This window comes from Elephas maximus, chromosome 7, assembly GCF_024166365.1.
Source record: "Elephas maximus indicus isolate mEleMax1 chromosome 7, mEleMax1 primary haplotype, whole genome shotgun sequence".
NCBI lineage: Eukaryota > Metazoa > Chordata > Mammalia > Proboscidea > Elephantidae > Elephas > Elephas maximus.
In genome coordinates this window covers 31,610,942-31,634,071 of record NC_064825.1, presented here as the reverse complement: position 1 = coordinate 31,634,071, position 23,130 = coordinate 31,610,942, and the positions used below count along the sequence as shown (strand labels likewise).

Genomic DNA, 23,130 nt, shown 5'->3' with positions numbered 1-23,130 from the left:
TTGAATTTGTAATAATGCACATTGTAGTTGATATAGCTAGAAAATTTTGTCCGTAAACATAAAATAATGAAAGGCATAAAATAAGAATTTGTGAAGAACAACAGTAAAACAAGTTGGTGGTTGATGAGACAGTATACAGAATTCCATAGTAGGCCTAAACCAGGGAGGTTAGACTGGCATGCAGATGAAGACCAAGCCTGAGGTGAAACCAGGAGTAAAATCCAGAAAATTCTTAGTAGAAAACTTCTTCTAAGAAGATGTATTTAGATCTTTTTATTCTTAATTGGAATTTGTTTCCTTAACTGGAGTATCATAGTATGCCTGGCAAAGTGATCACCAATTATTTATTTCTAAGGAACTTTCCCCTGAAGAGGGGCACTGCAGTTAATTTCATAGCGATGACTAGGCCTTATGGGAAGGTCTTCTGTTTCTAATGGGAAGTGAAATGTAAAAAATCTTTGTGATTTTTTTCCATTGAGATTAGGTATTTGTTAATTCTGCAGATATACTGCTAGCCCCTGAATCTAATGACATTTTCCAACCAAGCTGCCCTTAAAGTCTTGGTCGGTTTTCCAGTGACACTCTAGATTTCGTAAGACTTTAAAAACTCATTTTGACTGGAATATTCTCTTCTTTCCGCAGTGAACATTTCCTTGAATTATGAAACAAGCAGTCACGATATCATGCTGTCTGATGACGTGAGAAGTTTGATATTTAGACATGACCTTCGAGAGGTGCCTTTTCCATCTGGAAGATCCAACTACTTTGCTACATGGGGAGCCCAGGCCTTCACCTCTGGAAAACACTACTGGGAGATGCATGTGGACAGCTCTTGGGACTGGGCTATAGGGGTCTGTAAGGATACTTGGCTAAGGAAGAACTGCTCAGTGATTGAATCTGGGGACACATTTCTTCTTTTATGTGTGAAGGGGGATAATGGTTACCATCTTTTCACCACCTCCCCAGTGCTTTCTCAGTACATAGAGAAACCTCTGGGGAAGGTTGGTATGTTTGTTGATTTTAACAGTGGAAGTGTGAGTTTTGTTAATGTTGCCAAAAATTCCCTCATATGGGAATACCCCGCTTACTCCTTCAATTACTCGCTCCGGCCTTTTTTTTGCACTGGCCACACATGATCATGGAGAAGTGATGAACTTGGGAACTCCATATCTGAAGGAGCCCACACATGATCATGGAGAAGTGAGGAACTTGGGAACTCCATATCTGAAGGAGCCCGTCTCAGTTGAAGCTGATCAATCATACTTTACTCTCCCTTAGGTTGTTCCATTTTAATGTAACTTTGTTTTATCATTGGTAAATATAAAGCTGGTGTGGCAATGCAAAATTGGTTGGCTTAATTTTCTTTTAATTAAAATCAAGTCCCGTGGTCCTTTTCCTGAAACACGTACTGTTTTTATTCACCTACTTTGTGAGTTGGCTAGAGTTACAAGAGTATATGACTGGGATTCTATCTGAACAGTTTAATGCAGGAACACAGAGTGTTTGCATCATAAGGAAACTTGGTTATCCACAGTGCAAATGTCAGTCTGAAATATTCTACTCCCTCATCATGATCTAGTAAAATCATACTCAACAATTCACCCTTGTTGGTGTTAGGTGCCAGGAAGTCGACTCTGACTCATAGCAACCCTGTGTACAACAGAAGGTAGCACTGCCCAGTCATGTGCAACTTCACAGTCTTTGCTGTGCTTGAGCCCATTGTTGCAGCCACAGTGTCAATCCATCTCCTTGAGGGTCATACTTTTTTTCATTGACCTTTCACTTTACCAAGCACGATGTCCCTCCCTAGAGGCTGATCCCTCCTGATAACTTCTCCAAACTGCTTGAGACAAAGCCTCACCATCCTTGCTTCTAGGGAGCATTCTTGTACTTCTTTCAAGACAGATTTGTTCTTTCTTCTGGCAGTCAATGATATGTTCAATATTTTTCTCCAACGACATAATTCAAAGTCACCAATTCTTATTTGGTATTCCTTACTCATTGTCCAGGTTTCACATGCATATGAGGCAACTGAGAATACTGTGGCTTCTGTCAGGAGCACCTTAATCCTCAAGGTGACGTGCTAGTTTTTCATCACTTTCAAGAGGCCTTTTGCCACAGATTTGCCCAGCGCAATATGTCATCTGATTTCTTGACTGCTGATTCCTTGGGTATTGATTGTGAATCCAAGTAAAGTGAAATCCTTGACAACTTCAATCCTTTCTCCTTTTATCTATCATGTTCTTGCTTAATGGTTCAGTTGTGAGGATTTTTGTTTTCTTAATCTGAGATGCAGTCCATACAGAAGGCTATAGTATTTGATCAGTAAGTGCTTCAAGCAGTCTGCACTTTCAGCAGTCAAGGTTGTGTCATCTACACATGGCAGGTTATTAATGAGCCTTCCTCCAATCCTGATGCCAGGTTCTGGGATTATTTGCTCAGCACACAAATTGAATAAATATGCTGCAAGGATACGACCCTGACCCACACCTTTCCTGACTCTAAACCACACAGGAATCCCTTGTTCTGTTCTGTCCAAACAAATATCTGTTGGTTTATGTACAGATTCCTCATAAGCATGGTTAAGTGTTCTGGAATTCCACTTCTTCACAGTGTTATCCATAATTTGTTATGATCCACACAGTCAAATGCCTTTGCATAGTCAATAAAACAAAAGTAAACATTTTTCTTGTGTTCTCTGCTTTCAGCCAAGGTTCATATGAGAGCAGCAATGATACCCCTCTTTCCATGTTCTTTTCGGAATCCAGCTTGATTTTCTGGCAGTTCCCGGTGGATGTATTGCTGGAACTGCTTTTGAAGGATCTTCAGCAAAATTTTACTTGTGTGTTGGATCACCTTTCTTTGGAATTGGCACAAATATGGATCTCTTTCATTTGGTTGGCCAGGAAACTATTCCAAATTTCACAACATAGACGAGTGAACACTTCCAGCACTGCATCTGTTTGTTGAAACATCTCAGTTGGTATTTTGTCAGTTCCTAGAGCCTTCTTTTTTGCCATTCCCTTCAGTGCGGCTTGGACTTCTTCCTTCGGTACTATCGTCTCTTGAACATAGGCTACCTCGTGAAATAGTCGACTGTAGACCAATACTTTCAGGTACAGTGACTCTGTGTATTCCTCCCATTTTCTTGTAATGCTACCTGAGTGGTTCAGTATTTCTCCCATAGAAGCCTTCAGTATCACACCTAGAGATTTGAATTCAATATTCAGTTCTTTCAGCTTGAGAAATGCTGAGCATGTTCTTCCTTTTTGGTTTTCTAACTCCTGGTCTTTGCATATTTCATTATAATTCTTTACTTTGTCTTCTCAAGACATCCTTTGAAATCTTCTTTTCGTATTTTATTTCTGTCTGTCTTTTCAATGCCCTTTTGCTTTTTTCACGTATAATGTACTTGATGTCATCCCATAACTTCTCTGGTTTTAGTCATTAGTGTTCAATGCACCAAATGTATTCTTGAGATGGTCTCTAAATTCAGGTGGGATTCTGACCATCTTACTTTTCCTCTCATGGACTTGTTTAATTTCCTTCAGCTTCACCTTGAGCTTGCACATGTACAATTCATGGCCTGTTCAGTGGTCTGCCACTGGCCTTGTTCTAAGTGATGATATTGAGCTTCTCCATAGTCTCTCCACAAATGTAGTAGATTTAATTCCTATGTATTTCATCCAGCAAGGTCCATGCATATAGTGATGGTTTATGTTGTAAAAAGTTATTTGTAATAAAAAAGCCGTTGGTCTTCCACAGAGTGACGGATGGATAAAAAAAAAAAAAAGATCCATTAATATGCTATCCACAAGAGACACACCTTAGAAACAAAGATGTAAATTTATTAAAAATCAAAGGAAAGAAAAAAATATATCAAGCAAATAACTACCAAAAAAAGAGCAGGAGTGGCAATACTAATTTCAGATAAGATAAACTTGAAAACAAAATCCACCATAAAAGACAAAGAATATAACTATTAAAGGGTTGATCCACCATGAAGACTTAACCATAATAAACATCTACATACCCAATGATAGGGGTCCAGAATACATAAAACAAACTCTAACAGCACTAAAAACAGAAATTGTCAGTGCCACAATAATAGTAGGAAACTTCAACACACCACTCTCAGTAAAGGACAGAACATCTAGTAAGAAAATCAATAAAAATTCAGAAGAGCTGAAGAGCACAATCAGCCAACTTGATCTCAGAGACATATATAGAACACTCCACCCAACAGCTGCAAAGTACACATTCTTTTCCAACACACATGGATCATTCTCCAGAACAGGCCACATCTTAGGCCACAGAGCAACCCTCGACAAAATCCAAAACATTGAGATAATACAAAGTATCTTCTCTGACCACAATGCCATCAAAATATAAATTAACAACAGGAGAAGTAAGGGGAAAAAATCAATTATATGTAAACTGGATAACACCCTGCTTAAAAACCAATGGGTAATAGAAGAAATCAAAGATGGAGTCACGAAGTTCTTGGAATCAAATGAGAATGAAAACATATCATACCAAAACTTTTGGGACACAGTAAAGGCAGTCCTTAGGTGTCAATTTATAGCACTAGATGCACACATCAAAAAGAAGAAAAGGACAAAATCAAAACATTAGTTACACAACTTGAACAAACAGAAAAAGAACAGCAAAAGCAATGCACAGCCACCAGAAAAAGGAAATAATAAAGATCAGAGCAGAAATAAATGAAACAGAGAATAGAAAAACAATAGAATCAACAAAAGTTGGTTCCTTGGAAGGATCAACAAAATCGGCAGACAACTGGCCAAACTGAAAAAAAAAAAAACAGGAGAGAATGCAAATAACCCAAATAAGAAAGGAAATGGGGGCATTACAACAGGCACAACTGAAATAAAATGGATCACAACAGAGTATTATGAAAAACTATACTCCGACAAATTTGAAAACCTAGAGGAAATGGACAAATTTCTAGAGACATACTACCTACCCAAACTAAAACAAGATGTTGAAAATCTGAACATACCCATAACTAGAGAAGCAATTGGAAAAGTAATTAAAAAAAACTCCTAACCAAAAAAAAGTCCTGGCCCAGATGGTTTCACTGGAGAATTCTACCAAACATTCAGAGAAGAGCTTACACCAGTTTAACTCAAACTATTACAGATCATAGAGAAGGAAGCGATACTTCCAAATTCATTCTATGAAGCCAGCATAACTCTGATACCAAAACCAGGCAAAGACACCACAAAAAAAGAAAATTATACACCAATATTTCTCATGAATATAGATGCAAAAAATTCCCCGCAAAATTCTAGCCAATAGAATTCAGCATCATATCAAAAAAAAAAAAAAAAAATGACTAAATAGGATTCACACCAGTTATGCAAGAATGGTTCAACATTAGAAAGTCAATCAATGTAATCCACTACGTAAATAAAAGGAAAGGATCACATGATCATCTCAATCGAAGCAGAAAAGGCATTTGACAAAGTCCAACACCCCTTCCTGATAAAAAACTCTCAATAAAATAGGCATAGAAGGGAAGTTTCTCAACATAATAAAGGGCATCTATGCAAAACCAACAGCCAACATCATTCTCAATGGACAGAGGTTGAAAACATTCTCTCTCAGAACGGGAACAAGAAAAGGATGCCCTTTATCACCACTCCTATTTAACATTGTGTTGGAAGTTCTAACGAGAGCAATAAGGCAAGAAACAGAAATAAAGGGCATCCAAATTGGTAATGAGGAAGTTAAACTGTCCCTATTCGCAGATGATATGACACTATACTTAGGAAATCCAAAAGACTCCATGAGAAAACCACTGGAACTGACAGAAAGCTTCAGCAGAGTAGCAGGATAGAAGATCAACACACAAAAGTCAGTTGGATTCCTATACAGCAATAAAGAGAATGATGAAAAGGAAATCAGGAAAGCAATAGCAATTATCATAGCCCCTAAAAAATAAAACACTTGGGAATAAATCTAACCAGGGATGTAAGAGACCTATACAAAGAAAACTACAAAACACTACCACAAGAAACCAAAAGAGATCTACATAAATGGAAAAACATGCTCAGGGGTAGGTAGACTCAACACTGTGAAACTGACAATTCTACCCAAAGTGGTTTTCAAATACAATGCAATATCGACCCAAATACCAATAACATTCTTTAAAGAGATGGAAACATTTATCATTAACTTTATGTGGAAAGGGAAGAGGCCGCAAAGAAGTAAAGCACTATTGAAGAAGAAGAATAAAGTAGGAGGGCTCACACTACCAGACCCCAGAACCTGCTGAAAACAGCCTGGTACTGGGACAATGACAGATACATTGACCAATGGAACAAAATTGAGAACCCGGATGTAATTCCATCCACATATGGTCACCTGATCTCTGACAAGGGCCCAAAGTCCACCAAATAGGGAAAAGACAAATGGTGCTGGCAAAACTGGGTGTCCCATCTGAAAAAAAGTGATACAGGACTCATACCCCACAACATATACAAAAATTAACTCAAGATGGATCAAAGACCTAAATATAAAGCCAAAAACTGTGAAGTTCATAGAAGAAAAAACAGGATCAAGACTAGAGGCCCTAATACATGGCATTACCAGGATACAAATCACAACCAACAACGCACAAGCTACAGAGGATAACTCAATAACTGGGATCTTCTAAAAATTAAAGAGTCATGCTCATCAAAAGACTTCACCAAAAGAGTAAAAAGAGAACCTACAGACTGGGGAAAAAAAAATTGGCTATTACAAACCAGACAAAGATCTAGTCTCTAAGATCCACAAGAAAATCCAATGCCTCTACAACAAAAAGACAAAAAACCCAACCAAAAAATGGGCAAAGGAAATGAACAGACATTTCAGCGAAGACATTTAAGCTGTCAACAGACACATGAGGAAATGCTCAAGATCTCTAGCCATCAGAGAAATGCAAATCAAAACCACAATGAGATACCATCTCACCCCAGCATTACTGGCACAAATGAATAAGACAGAAAATAACAAATGTTGGAGAGGCTGCGGGGATATTGGAACTCTCATGCACTGCTGGTGGGAATGCAAAATGATACAACCATTTTGGAAAATGATATGGCACTTCCTTAGAAAGCTAGAAATAAAAATACTATATGATCCAGCAATCCTACTCCTAGGAATACATCCTAGAGAAATTAAGATTTGTCACACGAATAGACATATGCACACCCATGTTTATTGCATTGTTCACAATAGCAAAACGATGGAAACAACCTGGATGCTCATTGACAGATGAATGGTTAAACAAACTCAGGTATATACACACGGTGGAGTATTATGCAACACTAAAGAACAACGATGAATCCGTGAAGCATCTCATAACATGGATGCGCCTAGAAGACATTATGCTGAGTGAAATAAATCAATCACAAAAGGACAAATATTGTATGAGACCACTACTGTAAAAACTCATGAAAAGGTTTATACATAAAAACAATAATTTTTGATGGATACAAGGGAGGGGTGGGGTGGGGATGGAAAAATGCTTAATAGACGATAGACAAGCAGCAACTTTTGTGAACTTGTGAACAAGACAGTACACAATACTGGGGAAGCCAGCACAACCTGTACAAGGCAAGCCCATGGTAGCTCCATAAACACATCCAAACTCCCTGAGTGACCGAATTGCTGTGCTGAGGGCTGTGGGGACCATAGTCTCAGGGAACATCTAGCTCAATTAGCATAATGGAGTTTATGAAGAAAATGTTCTACATTCTACTTTGGTGAGTAGCATCTGGGGTCTTAATAGCCTGTGAGGGGCCATCTAGGATACTCCACTGGTCTCACCCCTTCGGGAGCAAGGAAGAATGAAGAAAACTAAAGATACAAGGGAAAAATTATTTTAAAGGACTAATGGACCACATCTACCACGGCATCCACCAGACTGAGTCTAGTACAACTAGATGGTGCCTACTGGCTGCTCTGATAGGGATCGCTATAGAGGGTCCCGGACAGAGATGGAGAAAAATGTAGAACAAAATTCCAATTGAAAAAGACAGACCAGACTTGCTGGCCTGACAGAGACTGGAGAAACCCTGAGAGTACAGCCCCCAGACACCCCTTCAGCTCAGTATTGAGGCCACTCCTGAGGTTCACCCTTTAGCCAAAGATTGAACAGGTCCATGGACCAAAACAAGGCTAGAGGGGTGCACCAACCCTGAGGCAGGAACTGGGAGGTAGGAGGGAACAGGAAAGCTAGTAATAGGGAACCTAGGGTTGAGAAGGGAGAGTGTGGACATGTCATGGGGTTGTTAACCAATGTCATACAACAGTGTGTGTACTGTTTGAAGAAACTAGTTTGTTCTGTAAACCTTCATCTAAAATTCGATTAAAAAAAAAAAAGAATACCAACAACAAAAAAAGCCAGTGGTCTTTCAAAATTCTATCATGTCATCTCTGGCCTCATTTCTATTACCAAGGCCATATTTTCCAGCTACTGATCCTTCTGCTTTGCTTCCAACTTTCCATTTTCAATCAGCAGTAATTATCAATGCATCTTGATAATTTTGATCAATTTCAGACCACAGAAGTTGGTAAAAATATTCAATTTCCTCATCTTTGCCATTAGTGGTTAGTGCATTTCGGGAGAGCTTTTAGACTGAGACAGACTAGGAAGAACCTGGGGGTCCACCTCTGAAAAAACTGGCCAGTGAAAACCTTATGAAGAACAGGAGAACATTGTCTGATATAGTCCAGGAAAATGAGCACCACAGTTTGGAATGCACTCAAAATACGACTGGGGAAGAACTGCGTCCTCAAAGTAGAGTCTGCCTTAATGACACAGATGGAGTCAAGCTTCAGGACCTTTATTTACTGATGTGGCAGGACTCAAAATGGGAAGAAACAACTGCAAACATGCAATAATAATCAGAACATGGGATGTGCAAAATATGAATCTAGGAAAATTGGAAATCATCAAAACTAAAATGGCACTCATAAAGCTGGATATCCTCGGCATTAGTGAGCTGAAATGGACTGGTATTGGACATTTTGAATCAGGCAATCATATGGTCTACTATGCCAGAAATGACAAACTGAAGAGGAATGGCGTCACATATGTTGTCAAAAAGAACATTTCAAGATCTATCCTGAAGTACAACTCTGTCAGTGATAATATCCATAAGCATACAAGGAAGTCTAGTTAATAAGACTATTTACACACCAACCACTAAGGCCAAAGAGAAATTGAATTTTTTTTACCAACTTCTGCAGTCTGAAATTGATTAAACATGCAATCAAGATGCATTGATAATTACTGGTGATTGAAATGCAAAAGTTGGAAGGAAAGACGGATTGGTAGTTGGAAAATATGGCCTTGGTGATAGCAATGATGCTGGAGATCACATAATCAAATTTTGGTAGCCCAATGACTTCTTTATTGTAAATACCTTTTTCAACAACAGAAATGGTGACTAAACATGTGGACCTCACAGGAATCAAATCAACTACATTTGTGGAAGGTGACAATGGAAAAGTTCAATATTATCAGTCCAAACAAGACAGAGGTACACTGAGGAATGGAACATCAATTGCTCAAATTCAAGTTCAAGCTGGGTAACAGTGCCAAGAATGGGAATTCCTGAAGACTTAATTATGCCCTTGGGGAACTTGTACTTAGCCCAAGAAGCAGGTGTTCGAACAGAACAAGGGGATACTGCACGGTTTAGAGTTAGTGAAGGTGTGCATCAGGGCTGTATCATTTGACCATACTTATTCAATGTGTATGCTGAGCAATTAATCTGAAAAACTGGGTTATGAAGAAGAACAGGGCATCAGGATTGGTGGAAGCCTCATTAACAACCTGACATATGTAGATGACACAACCTTGCTTGTTGAAAATGAAGAGGATTTGAAGCACTTATTGAAGAAGATAAAAGACCACACACTTCAGTATGGATTACGCCTCGACATAAAGCAAAAATCCTCACAACTGGATCAATAAGCAACATCAAGATAAATGGAGAAAAGATTGAACTTCTCAAGAATTTATTTGGCTTGGATCTATAATCCACAGCCACAAAAGCAGCAGTCAAGAAATCAGACGACGCATTGCATTGGACAAATCTGCTGTAGGAGATCTCTTTAAAGTTTTAAAAAGCAAAGATTTCACTTTAAGGAATAAGTGAGCCTGACCCAAGCCGTGGTGTTTACAGTTGCCTCATATGCATGTGAAAGCTGGACAGTGAATAAAGAGGACCAAAGAAGAATAGATGCTTTTGAATTATGGTGTTCAGGAAGAATATCCGATATCCATAGACTGCCAGAAGAACGAACAAATCTGTCTTGGAAGAAGTAGAGGCAGAATGCTCATCAGAAGCAAAGATGGCTAGACTTCCTGTCACATAGTTCAGACATGTTATCAGGAGGGACCAGTCCTAGGAGAAGGACATCATGCTTGGTAAAGTGGAAGGTCAGCAAAAAAGAGGAAGAGCCTCCTTGAAAGGGATTAATACAGTGGCTACAACAATGGGCTCAAACATCGCAATGATTGTGAGTATGGCTCGGGAACTGGGAGTGTTTCCTTCTGTTGTATATAGGGTCACTATGAGTCAGAATAGACTAAATGGCACCTCCAACAACAACAAAGATAGGAGCAATGTAAATACACAAAACCCAATTATTTTTCCATAAAAAGGATACCACTACTTATGTATTACTAATATTCATAAGAATAAAAAATAGGCAGACAGGAAGTTTCCAATATTAAAAAAAAAAGAAAATAACAAGAGGGCACTAGATTTGGACAGATTTTCAAACATACCAGTAAACTAAAATAATTAGAGCAGTATGGTACTGGTACATGAATTCACAAACACACAAACAGATTCAGATATACCCATCCATTGCCATCAAGCCGATTCTGACTCATAATGACCCTGTAGATATAAAAATAGATATATACAAATTTACTTTATTCTAAGATGAGATCTGCTTGCACCTGGAACAGTAGGAAAGAGCTGAGACTTGTGCCCAGAATAAGTGAAGACATTGCTTAGAAAGCCAGTGCCTAAAGTCAGCGGAGACTGACTGTAAGGAACAGTTCATTCAAATAATACATGTGAATTAAAAAAAAATAATTAATTTCTAGGTTTTAGACTCAGTAAGAAAAATCTCACTGGCAGCTCAAAGTTAAATATAGAAATGGAAACACAGGTGAAGCATGAATCTGCCAAATTTCAGGTTTGGGAATGGCCAACTCCTTCCATCAGGGAGTAGAAAAGAGTCATCAGAAGTGTAGCTCCCCCCCCTGCCCCCAAGGTGCCTACCTTCCCTCCCACCCCAGTTCAGCACAGGCGTCCAGAGGACAGTTCCCTCTAGAAGGAAGGGGCCATAGTTTCACACATGTCTTCCTGCCAACTCTGGCAGGAAGATGGAACAAAACTGCTCACATCAGAAATATTTAGTCTAAAGTGGTGTATACACCCTTGCTCAATCATCTCGTTCTTTATTCCAAGAGCCTTACTGGCACGGAGTTCCTCAAGGGGGTGGTATTGTGCTGTAGGAAATCCCCGACCGGCTCTTTCTAGAATTCTACCCCCAGCATAGTCCCCCAGGGACTGAAATTAAAATATTCACTGGGAGAGTCAAGAACTTGATAACAATTATTTTAATGCTAGATTTTAAAAAAGGAATGTGCCAGATAATAAAAGACGACTTTGTATTGCAGCCTTAAGATGGAATTGCACTCATATATTCTTGTAATTCCAGCAAGCTCATAATACAGGTAAATAACCATATTTATTCCAGGTAATGGGCCACTAGAGATGTTTTTATTTAAAAATATTAAATCATCGCAGTTTTGCATTTCAGGCAACATTCCTAATTAATAACAACCAAATGTTACATTAAGTAGAACAACCTAAGAGACAATTAAGTGTTGATTAGCTTTGATGGAGAAGGGCTCCTTCAGATATGGCATTCCCAGGTTCCTGACTTCTCCCTGATCATATGAGGTCAGTGTAAAAGAAAGGCCTGAGCGGGTAGCTGAAGGGGATAATACAACTCTCTATGAGGAAACTTTTGGCAACATTAACAAAACTCATACTTCCATTGTCAAAATCAACAAACACACCAATCCGCCCCATGGTTTCTCTACATACTGAGAGAGCATTAGGGACGTGGTGAAGAGATGATAACGATTATCCTCCTTCACGCATGAAAGAACTATGTCCTCAGACTCGATCACTGAGCAGTTCTTCCTTATCCAAGAATCCTTATTACAAACTCCAACAGCCCAGTCCTAAGAGTCATCCACATCTGTCTCCCAGTAGAGTTTTCCAGAGGTGAAAGCCTGGGATCCCCATGCAGCAGAGCAGTTAGATCTTCCAGAAGGAAAAGGTACCTCTTGAAGCTCATGACTAAGCCACTAACTTCTCACTTCATCAAACAGCATGCTATTCTGACTGCTTATTTCATAATTGAAAGAAATTTCCACTGTGGAAAGAAGAGCATCTCCCAGTCAAGATCAGTTTTTAAATTCCTATGGAATGAGAAGGTCACTGTATCTAGAGTGTCAATGGAAAAATAGGCCGAGACTATAAGGGAAGTTCTAGCCTGAAAATATCAGACTGAGGAGTATCAGTGGATGTGCAGAAGACAAAAAGGCCTCACAATGTCAATAGACAAAAAAAAAAAATTCCAAAAACATCAGAGCATGTACAAGGGAGGGAGGTCATGCCATCTGCTGGATGGTTGCTTTACATGACACATTAAAATCCAGAACTGTCCATTGATGGCAGTCCATAGACTATAATTTACCTCCACCATCCCTTTTCTCAGACATAAATAAATGGTGATTGCTCTCCAGGCCTGTTATAATGTTTGTTTAGCAAACAAATTTAAACTTAAGAATAGTATCTGAGTATGCTTTTTAGAATGGGTCTCCTACTAAGAATCCTTCTTTCTTCTCTGCCTGCTTCCTTCTCCTGCCCCTCAGAGGTACTTGCCTCTCTCACCCACAACCTGGCATAAACTAGTCCATTCACTTCAATAACTTTATGTGTTTGAAACCTAAAACCATAGGTAGTTGTCTTCTAGCCACTTATGAACTGAGCCTTGCAACACATACTTCCCTGAGTCTCAGGGAAGAAGCAATGCTAATTTGTGACAGATGGAGCAGTAAAACATACACAACGTGCTTGCACAGAAAATATCTAATCCTTCTATAAATTATGTTCTCACATTGTTAGAAACACCATGGTCTCTTTCACAGCCCTCATGGAGCTCTGATTTGTAGTGAAGGCCACATTTACCTTGTCAATATATCTCCCAAATCCTGTGAAGAGAATAAAAAGAAAAGTTTAGAATTATTTGCAAATTGGTGGTTCTGCCAACCTAGTCTTCAGGTTTGAGCAAGTTCAGAACGTACCACCCACCCACCAACATGGTTTTTTGGTAAATTGAGTTTTCCTTTCCTCTCTAAGGATAATCGCAGCACAACATGTGGATAGAATCTGAATTCATCAACAATTCTCAATGAATTCAGAAACCTGAGGGTGAATGGATAAAGAGAAGGACGTGAGTACAGACTGTAGTGATACAACGGTCAGCTGTCTGCAAAGTGGTCTTTCCCAGGACTTATCTCCAAAGGGTAATGTGCCCCAGAACAAGGGCAATTCAAATCTAGAATTTTAAAATGGAAGGAAGAAGTAAAAGTTAGGTCTTCCTAAATTTCTCCATAATGCCCAGCTGGAGACGGAATGCTTGTGAGGAAGTTGTTCCTTTCTTTACACAAATGTTACATATTTCAGAATTAGAAGCTACGAGATGAGATCTTCCTAAAATTCCTAACCAGGCTTTCAAACTGGTATCTATCCTCTAACCCTAGTTTCTGCCTTTCTTGTCTCTCAATTTGATTTTCTCCTCCTATCTAATGCCACAGGCTTCCATTCTGCCCTCCCATTTTAAGGATATTAATTCTCATTCTTTTGCGTATCTTTTCCCATATTTATCTATTCATTCTCTCTTCCACCCACTTTCTTTCTTCTTTTCTTTAGCTTTTCATCATGTTCGATTTTGTTTTGTTTTGTTTTTGAGAAGTGGCTGATATATTAGGGTTTATTTTTCTTAGCTAAGATTCATGCTACCTCACATTAGAAAGGCAGATTACCGTACTCTTCCATACTGATAAACCACTCACAGCATCTCAAGGAACACCACAATTTCAGCTCAAGTTCTTCAGGGACAAAAATCCAGCCAGTGTGTCACAGCTGGTTCTGCAGAAAACAGTCTCATACTTACATTCCACTCTCTGGCTATTTGTCTCTCCTTATTTAGATTTCTCTGATTTTCTTGGCTCTTTTGCCATAAAGACCTGGTTTGCTTTAACAGTTTCTCCTGCAAAAGAATCATGAATAGGAGTATCAGAGAAGTCAATTTTGTACATTTCATACCTTAACGAATGCATAGAGGCAAAGGTTGATGTACTTTAGGGCGAGTGGAAGGACCATAATGTTTCCCTGTTTACCCTCCGTAATTATCAAATCTGGGAAATTGCAAGCTGTAGAATCACAAAATTTGGTATCATTATTTGCCTAAGGAAACTGACAAATGAGAATTTTATGTAACATGGCTAATTTTGAGATAAATATCTTTCCACAGAATTTGGGTCTTCTGATGCTGTTTTTGTTGTGTGCCATCAAGTGGATTGGGACTCATACCTATGCTATAGGACAGAGTAGAACTGTCTTTTAAGGTTTCCTCGTCTGTAATCATAGAAGGAGATTGCCAGGTCTTTTCTCCCTCGGAGCTGCTGGTGGGCCGAACTGTCAACATTTTGCCTAGCAGCCAAGAGCTTAACCACTGTGGCACCAGAGTTCCTCTACTGATGCTAGTTCCCTGCGATAGGTTCTGGAGAAGCAGCTCAGACTCCCTCCCAAGAGTTTCTAGATCAATGCCTTGTGTGCAGAGACACTAGGGCCTGGCATCAGCCTAAGCCAGGTAAAAGATGGAGGGAGGTTCTGAGAAGTAGGAGGAACTGCCAGGAGGAGGCAGCATGTGAGTAGTTGGGCAGGCACCTACGAGGCCACCATCCTTTTGTCTGACTCCTCTGATTTCTTGCAGTTTCTCTGGTTTCGGTCTTCCAGGGATAGGACAATAGGTGAGGTCTGGCTCTGGAGTCAGATAGTAGGGATTTAGCAAGGACAGTGTCCCTATGGGAAAGGGACACAGCTGGGCCTGTGCCTGGGTGCATGGGGAACAAATGCGTGAGGAGGGTAGAGTTGGGAGTAGCTTTTGGGACATGCAAGCCTCAAGGATGTCCAGAGTAAGACATTCCTGCAAAGTGAAAGATTAGATGTTGCAAGGGGTGGGGGGGTATAGCTGTTGCAAAGGGGCAGAGGTGGTTTTTCTGTTGTGACCGCTGGACAGAACATGCTCCCCTGTTAGCTTCAGAAACAAGCAATGGCTGCCCAGGGAAGAGTTCCTGTGCTCTGGAAGAAAGGAAGTAGAACTCTTCTCTCGGCCCCTCTGTGGAGCTAAGCCCAACCACACAGACAGAGAGGTCTACAGGGCTTCTTGCATCCTAGAGGGCCTCCTGGTGGCCCAGACCCCAGAATTCCCTCCCTAAATCAGTGGCCACCCAGGATTTCCTCCCTGGTGTGTTTTTTTCCCAGGGCCAATCATGTCAGCTCTATGCCAGTGATATTGCCATTCCCAGGCCAGCATCTTTAAAGATCACTTTTCTCTCTTTTTATGACATAGTTTATAACTTTCATTATAACAAAACCCAAATGATGGAAAAAATGACAAAGAAAGAATATTTGAAGAAAAAATAACTCATATTCCAATTTTGGTAAAATTTGATAATCAAACCTATATGCCTTCCTCTCCTATTGTGTGTCTCACCAAAAGTTTTAGTGCTCGGGATACAGAGATTTTAGAAGGACAAGGAACCACCTGGCCTCTAAACCTTGCATAGGAGCCCTGGTGGGTCAGTGGCTAAGTACTAGGCTCCTAACCAAAAGGTCTTCGGTGTGGACCCACCAGCCATTTGGCCACACCACCGGAGAAGGATGTGCTCATCATTTCCCATAAAGAATACAGCTTAGGAAACAATATGGGACAATTCTCCTCTGTCCTATGGGGCCACAATGAGTCAGAATCAACTCGATGGCACACAGGGTTTGATTTTTTGAAAACTTCCATGATACATGTACAGATATTTTGAGTATGATGCTAGTAAGGCTTTGTTGTTATTGTTAGGCTCAAGAAGACAAAGTAAAGAAATATGATGACATGTGCAAAGACCTGGAAATAGAAAACCAAAAGAGAAGAACACACTCAGCATTTCTCAAGCTGAAAAAAATGAAGAAACAATTCAAGCCTCAAGCTTCAATCCTGAAGGATTCTACAGCGAAAATGTTAAAGGACACAGCAAGTAAGGCTTTACGCTTCTGCTTTTAAAAGTGATCTTAGATTCCGAAGCACAACTACTCACTCATAGGGGGCCCACAGTTTTTAAAAACACCCGAAAGGATTTCTTTTTATTTCTTAACCAACTTTCCTAGTACCATCCTTTCTGTTCTGAAGTAAGAGATATATATTTAATAATAAAATATCATTCCAAAATATTCATACAGGTTCTTTAGGAAATACGGGATTAAACTGAGTTCATTTTATTCTTTTGCTTTTCTGTGTTTTACAAAATGTTGGTGATTTACATGTAATACTCGGGTAAACCAAAAATATAAAATTGAAATGTGCTCATGTTGCAAGACTTCGAGGGCTTTATCCCATCGTTGGTTCCCTTCACCTTTCACACAACATTGTGAGGAGCTCCTTCACTAAAATCTCTTAAACTCCCTTTTTATAGTCTATTTCCCACTTTCCTCACTGATAATGTCTATTTTTACAACCTCTTAATTGCTATTTTACTCTCTCAATTTTATTTTGGTAACTGGTTGGATACACTGAGATGAGGAAAAATACGAGGAATCAGATCTGACATTTGTTTACTCTCCAGTAACTGTCAGGTATTTTGATGGGGTTTTGTAAAGGATGTAAAACTTTGGCTGAGGCTTAAAGATGAATAACAGTTAACCAGAGAAATATTTTAAATGTTACATAATTCTCATTGAATCCTTTCCATTTGAAGGAAGAATCAGTTTGGTTCATGAGAAAGCATTTATTCCCAAGTGCAGGGTCCAAAAGAATCCATAAATCAGTCATTTAATTCAGGCTCAGGTTTTGATATACAACTCATAAAACAATTTTACAACAGCATGCATTTTCTGGGAGGAGAGGGAGGGCTACCTGGCTCCAAATAGAAGCTGGCCACCCTCAGGGCACTATGGACTGAAAGTCACTTCCCTTTTAGCTATTTCTCTTATTTGAATGTTTTTATTCCTTCCCCTGAAAATTCCTCTTATCCCAAGCCTCTTGAATAAGTGGCCAATCTTTTTTTCTTGCTTCTATTTTTTATTTAAGGTAGTTCTGGTGAGATTGGATAGAAGGTCGGCTGGGATAAGAGGATAAGTGCAGATGTAGCATCTGAAAACTAAGTGTAAATTTAAACTCAGAGATTGGGCAAATTTTTATTTATATTGCTAAGGCTAAATTATCCACTCGACGGCACTCGGTTTTCTCGGTAAGGTTAAACTAAATCACACAAGGAATATATCTCAAGTAGGGTGAGTTTTTCTCATTCATTCCAGGAAGAGAATATTTTTTTTTTTCTCTTTCTCTTCAGAATAATAGTATCACAAACACTGTAGGACTTCAAGAAATAATTCACTTGCTGAATCTTGAAAGTGAAGAAGGTTGAGCTCCTATTGAGGTTTCTGGATATCTAGGATCATAAAAGTGGCCCAAAGACTTAAAAATGTCGTTGCCTAAAGGCCAAGATCACTGGTCTGAAGAAGATGCCCTAATGTTACCGGAAAGTGTGGAGAATAACCTCCCTCCGAATGATAAGCAAAAGTTCAAAACAACTCAGTCACATATAAACTGGGAAAATGGTAGCTTTCAGAGTTTTTTTTCTGGAGAAATGTACAAAAACTCAGGCTTGGAGATTTCTTATAATTTAAGGAAGTCTAGTACTTTGAAAGAATTAGTCCTGGAAGCTGAGGAACATGTTAAAAATCTCTCCAAAATGAAAAAAATACAAGAAACATCCAGACTTCCCCCAAGGAGAAGTGTTCCCAGTACTCCCAAATGCACCCTGAGCTGAGCAACCAGGAGCTGGCCAAGGTTCCATCCAAGAAATTTAAAGAGCTCCCAGAGAAGATGAAACTCAAATATATTCAAGATTTCCAGAAGGAGAGAAACGAATTTGAAGAAAAACTGGCTCAATATCAGAAAGACCACCCTGATCTTATCCAGAACTGCAAGAAATCCGATGCCCCCAAGAAGTGCCAGACTCAAACCCAAAAGTGTTCTCAGAGAAATGTGAACAAAATGAGGTCTTCTCTGGAGACTGGTCACTTCACAAGGAGTTGAAATTCCACAGAGAGTACAAAAAGCACCCCCCATGGATGGATACCGCAAGTTATACCAGGATTTGTGGTTGAGTAGGGAGCCCATGAGAGAGCGCAGGGTGGAGATTGGTAGATGCTGGCAGCACATCCCTGAAGGACCATTATAGGAACCTGGCTGAGGAGCTGCTGAAGTAGTCCGAGGTGGACCTTTACCCTCTCTTTTGAGCTCTCTGAATTCCTGCACTGGAATTGGGTTGAGAAATATTTGATAGGTGCCATGAAGGAAACTATCCAACTCCTAGGATCTCTCTCACCCACTCCTTGAGGGAAGGAGTTGGTCATTTCCAATCCTAGTAGTTGTCAGAGTCATGTGGGCTGCAGTATTTATGTCTGTATATTTAACTCATAGCTTTCAATGTTATTTTTATTTCTGAATTCAAAAAATAAAAATTAAAAATTAGTACTTAACTGGTTCATTTGAATGAGCTTCTCCATACAATCAGTGCCCTCTTATTTGGGGCACTAGTTTTCCAGGCAATGTTTGCATTTATTCTGGGAAGAAATCCCATCTACTTTCTGCTGCTCCAGGTGCAACTGAATCTCACCTTCAGCATACTTATAGTGTATATACTCTACATATAGTATATATAGATCTATATACACACATAGGTACATATATATGTGTGTATATATATACAACATGTATAGTATATTTTTATATATATACTATCATTTCCAAGTATATATCATATGCATATGTATATCATATTATATGTATATGAATTTCTCCTGCAGATCTCCTGCTGGTATTTTTCTGCTGCTGCTTCTCACTGTCTTGCCGTTTCACTGCAAAAGCATTCTCTGTGTCTCCTGGATCTGGGAGGGTCTCAGCACAGGGATTCCTGGTCCAAAGGACTTGCCCCACTCCTGGCTGTCCTTTCACGGTAGTTCTGAGATCCTCATTTGCACAGTCCCCCCGAATCACTTAGCGGGAGTTACAAAGCCAGGACAAGAAAGGGCACACAAAATCAATCCGTGGCACAACAAACAACAACAAACAAATCGAGACTCACTGATTCTTCTTGACTATGAGCTTCAGAGAGGGATCACTGGGCAGGATCAAGCTTCCTTGGTCTCCAGCCTCTGAGGCTTATGGTGCTTCCCTCCCAACCTGGCAAATCCCTTCAGTACAAAAGAAAGCGCGATAAATAATGTGAACGTTGATAAGGTTTAAAATAAGAAAATGATGTCTTAATAAAGTTATCAGAAATCAGATGAATCCCCGTCGTTAAAGAACCATAAACAAGTTTTCTCTATTGCACAGGAATTTGAGAAAGCCTGAAGATGCGGGCCATCAACAAAATGGCTGCCACAGCAGCTGCAACAATGCGCTCACACATAGCAAAACTGATGAGGACAGTACATTATTGGGCAGGGTTTTGTTCTGTTGTGCATAGGGTCCCTGTGAGTAGGAGCTTACTCAAGGGCACCTAAAAACAGCAACAGGAAGGTATTTCAAAGGAGAGTATAGGGAGCTGGAGCCTCAGAGCAAGGGCAATCTCATCTTACTGGTGGAGCCATTGCTTGTTTCTGGAGCAAAGAGAGTTTCTTCTGTCTAGTGGTCTCGAGAAATAAATAGCTCCCTTTTCCCTATGATTTTTCAGTCATGCATTTCCCTCCTCCCAGACTTCCCTCAGATCACCCCTCCCCCATCTGACTGGTTCCATCCACTGGTGCTGGAGGATCAGGAGATCCCTGGGGCTTGCAGGTCCCAAAACGTCATTTCCCACCCTTCTACCCCCACCCCCTATGCAGCCAGACATGTGACTAGCTGGTCCCCTTAATGCAGATACACTCTGCCTGCTGAGTTTCTGCCCTCTGTCCCCAGAGCTGGACCTCGCCTCTTGTCCTATTCCCAGAAGTCTCAATTCAGGGAAAATCCAAGATTTCAGAGGACTAAAGCAAAGGGTTGGTGGCCTTCTGGGTGCTCACAGAGCTTCCTGAACATATGAAAGGGGTATCGGGGAAACTGGGGCTTCCTCCTTCCCTCTCTCTTCCTGATGGTAACTTCTGCTCCTCAGAGCCTCTCCATCTCTCATCTGGCTCAGGCTGTTGTGGGCCCCAGAATCTCTGTGTCCACGAGGAGATGCTTTAAGCACTCTGAGCTGCTTCTCCAGATCCACAGCTTGGCTTTCCTGAACCCCACAAAGGGTATCTGGGTTCAATAGTAAAAGAAGGAGGGTTTCTCAAGGGTCCAAGGTTGTATCTCAATTCACCCCATCGATAGTGGACTAAATGGATTGGAGACATAAACCTGTCATTATCACCTTTTCAAGTAGAAATAAAATCCAATTTACCTGAACGCAACTCTTTCTCTTCCCTGTTTAAGAGGTCCCCCTGAGTTGGGGCTTCTGAGCCTTTCATTCCTCTTTCTCTTGAGTTGGGATGGGGAGTGCCAGACAGAGAATCCGGGCCCTGCCCTAGTTCTTGAGCCCTTGGAGGCTTGATCTGGAGTCTGCAGGGCAAAAGAAATCTCCATTCTGTAGTGGTGGTCAAAGCTGGCCTTACATAAAATTCTTGCCTTAAAATGAAAAAATAAAATCAATAACTAAAATACAACTGTTCCTAAAGCCAACCTCAGGCAAACCATTTCCAAATTTTCCAAGACATTTGCTAGAATCATAAACTAGTGACATCGTCTTTTCTACCTTTTTTAAACTGTTAAAAATAAAAGTCCTTAGTTGAAAAAAAAAAATTTATAAAGCTGGTATGTGGGGGTTCATTTGCTGAAAAGTTCATTTTTTTTTTTTATTTGAAATGATTTTGGTGAATAGGGGTTTGTTTCTAGCATTGTTTCTGGCCCATTTATCTTTGTCCTTGTTCCTATATCAATACTGCACTTGCAAGAGGTAGATTCAAAAATAATATTCCAGTCTTACTGAAAACAAGTTTTTTATACTGTACAAAACTGGGAAAGACTGGGAGATTGGAATGGGTCACAGAGGTCAGTCTCCATCTGAGTCATCCAGCCTAGTGACTTGGGCCTCTCTGAGTTGACACAAGGCTTCACCACTTGCTTGAAAGTATGGCCGATGGCCTCACTAGGTTTCCGGTCCATGCCCCGCAGCATGGCTAGCCCACAGGCCTCCACAGGCACTGTCTCGTAATCTGCCTCCTCACTGTCTGCCTCCTCTCCTTTGAGGATGCATCCTTTCTGAATCATGGAGACAGTGAGCCTGGAGTTGACACCCTCATTCTCTGTCTCCTCCAGAGTTTTCTCAGATTCCTCAATGAGCTTCTTCATGGCCTGGGAGATTACCACCCCAACCACCAAGGCCTCAGCATCTCTGGATGCTCCAGGTGGCTGGGTCAGTAGCTGCCTGCAATGTCCATTCTGGATCAAGATGATGACAAATTCCCTGGGGGCTTCTGAGGGCTTCGCACTCTTCAGCTTCCTCCCTTTCACAGTCTTGAAGAAAAATTTCTCCTCCAGGGTGGCCCTCACACTGTCTCTAAGGTCCACCACCCACCTCTGCGTGGAGATGTGTCTGAAGTGGAAAGATATTGGGGCAGTAGAGACTGCCACTGGCTTCAAAATCTTCTCTTCAGCAACCTTGTCCACTATCTTGTCCCGATTCCCCTGCAGGTGCCCTGTTTGCGTGGTTCCTTGGCCTCTCCCACCTCGGGCCTCACTCTCACATCTGCCCTACTGGGGCAAGTGTACAAAAACACTGTAGCTCCACTGATAAGTGCCTGGAGGCACCCCACTCTGCCAGTAAACTTCAGACAGAAGGCACTCAAATCTCATGCTCTGTGGGTTGGCAAGCCTAGCTCCACCAGTCAGTGCCCAGCGGCACCCCACTTTGCCAGGAAGCCTCCTGTACAAAGGCACTCAGCTCTCTCATTCTGTGGGTTGGCTCCAGAACTGTCTGGCATTGGTCTCCTGGTTCTGCTGCTGGCCAGTTCTTTGTTGCCGCTCCTCACCATCTGCCCTGTCTCCAGTGTAAACCGTTTTCCTCACTTTCTTCTGAGCCCTCTAACCATTCAGTTTCAAAGCCACTTCCACATTTTAGGTATCTGTTAGAGCAACACCCCACTCCCAGTACCACAACAATATACCTATGATGATGGGAGGATGATGCATTGTTCACCCTCATGCAAGCATTCAACAGCCAATTTGTATAAATTTTCTGAAGAAATATCAAGAAAAGAATGGATGTAGATTCAGAGAGTTGAAGTCCATATTCTGGGGTTCATTTATTTAAAAAATAACAAATTCATGACTTTCACAGGTTGACTCAAGGCATGACTTCCTACTAGACATTGAGTGTGGCAGTTTGTTTAAGCAGATTGAAAAGTAGTTAATTCAATCATTGGCATCAGAGTGTTTCTCTATTATGCAAAACAAAATCTAATCATCTACACCAATCCCTTTCTGAAAGCTTGATAAAAGCAATCAGTTTGAGAAAATGGGTGTGGCCTTCAGAGGGTCTATAAAACATCATCCAAGGGGGCAAACTCATTCTTCTTCAGATCCACTGTGTTTTGAGTTGCCTCGGCCGTGGAGACTTCTGAAATGGACTGCTACCACAGAAAAAAAAATAGATGACCACCTAATCCCTGAAGTGAATTTAGCTGGACTTTTGAACTTGACGGCACCTAA

The 23,130-nt window shown here is 40.5% G+C and overlaps 1 protein-coding gene across 1 annotated transcript in view; it reads left to right on the top strand.

The window, feature by feature from the left end:
• The window catches only part of LOC126078921 (tripartite motif-containing protein 43-like), a 458,981-nt gene that overhangs the window by 6,000 nt on the left and 429,851 nt on the right, over nucleotides 1-23,130 (top strand). Inside the window, exon 6 of the mRNA XM_049889747.1 lies at nucleotides 643-1,001. Within this exon, the coding sequence (XP_049745704.1) occupies nucleotides 643-1,001 (359 nt within the window). The remainder of the gene's footprint in view (nucleotides 1-642; nucleotides 1,002-23,130) is intronic.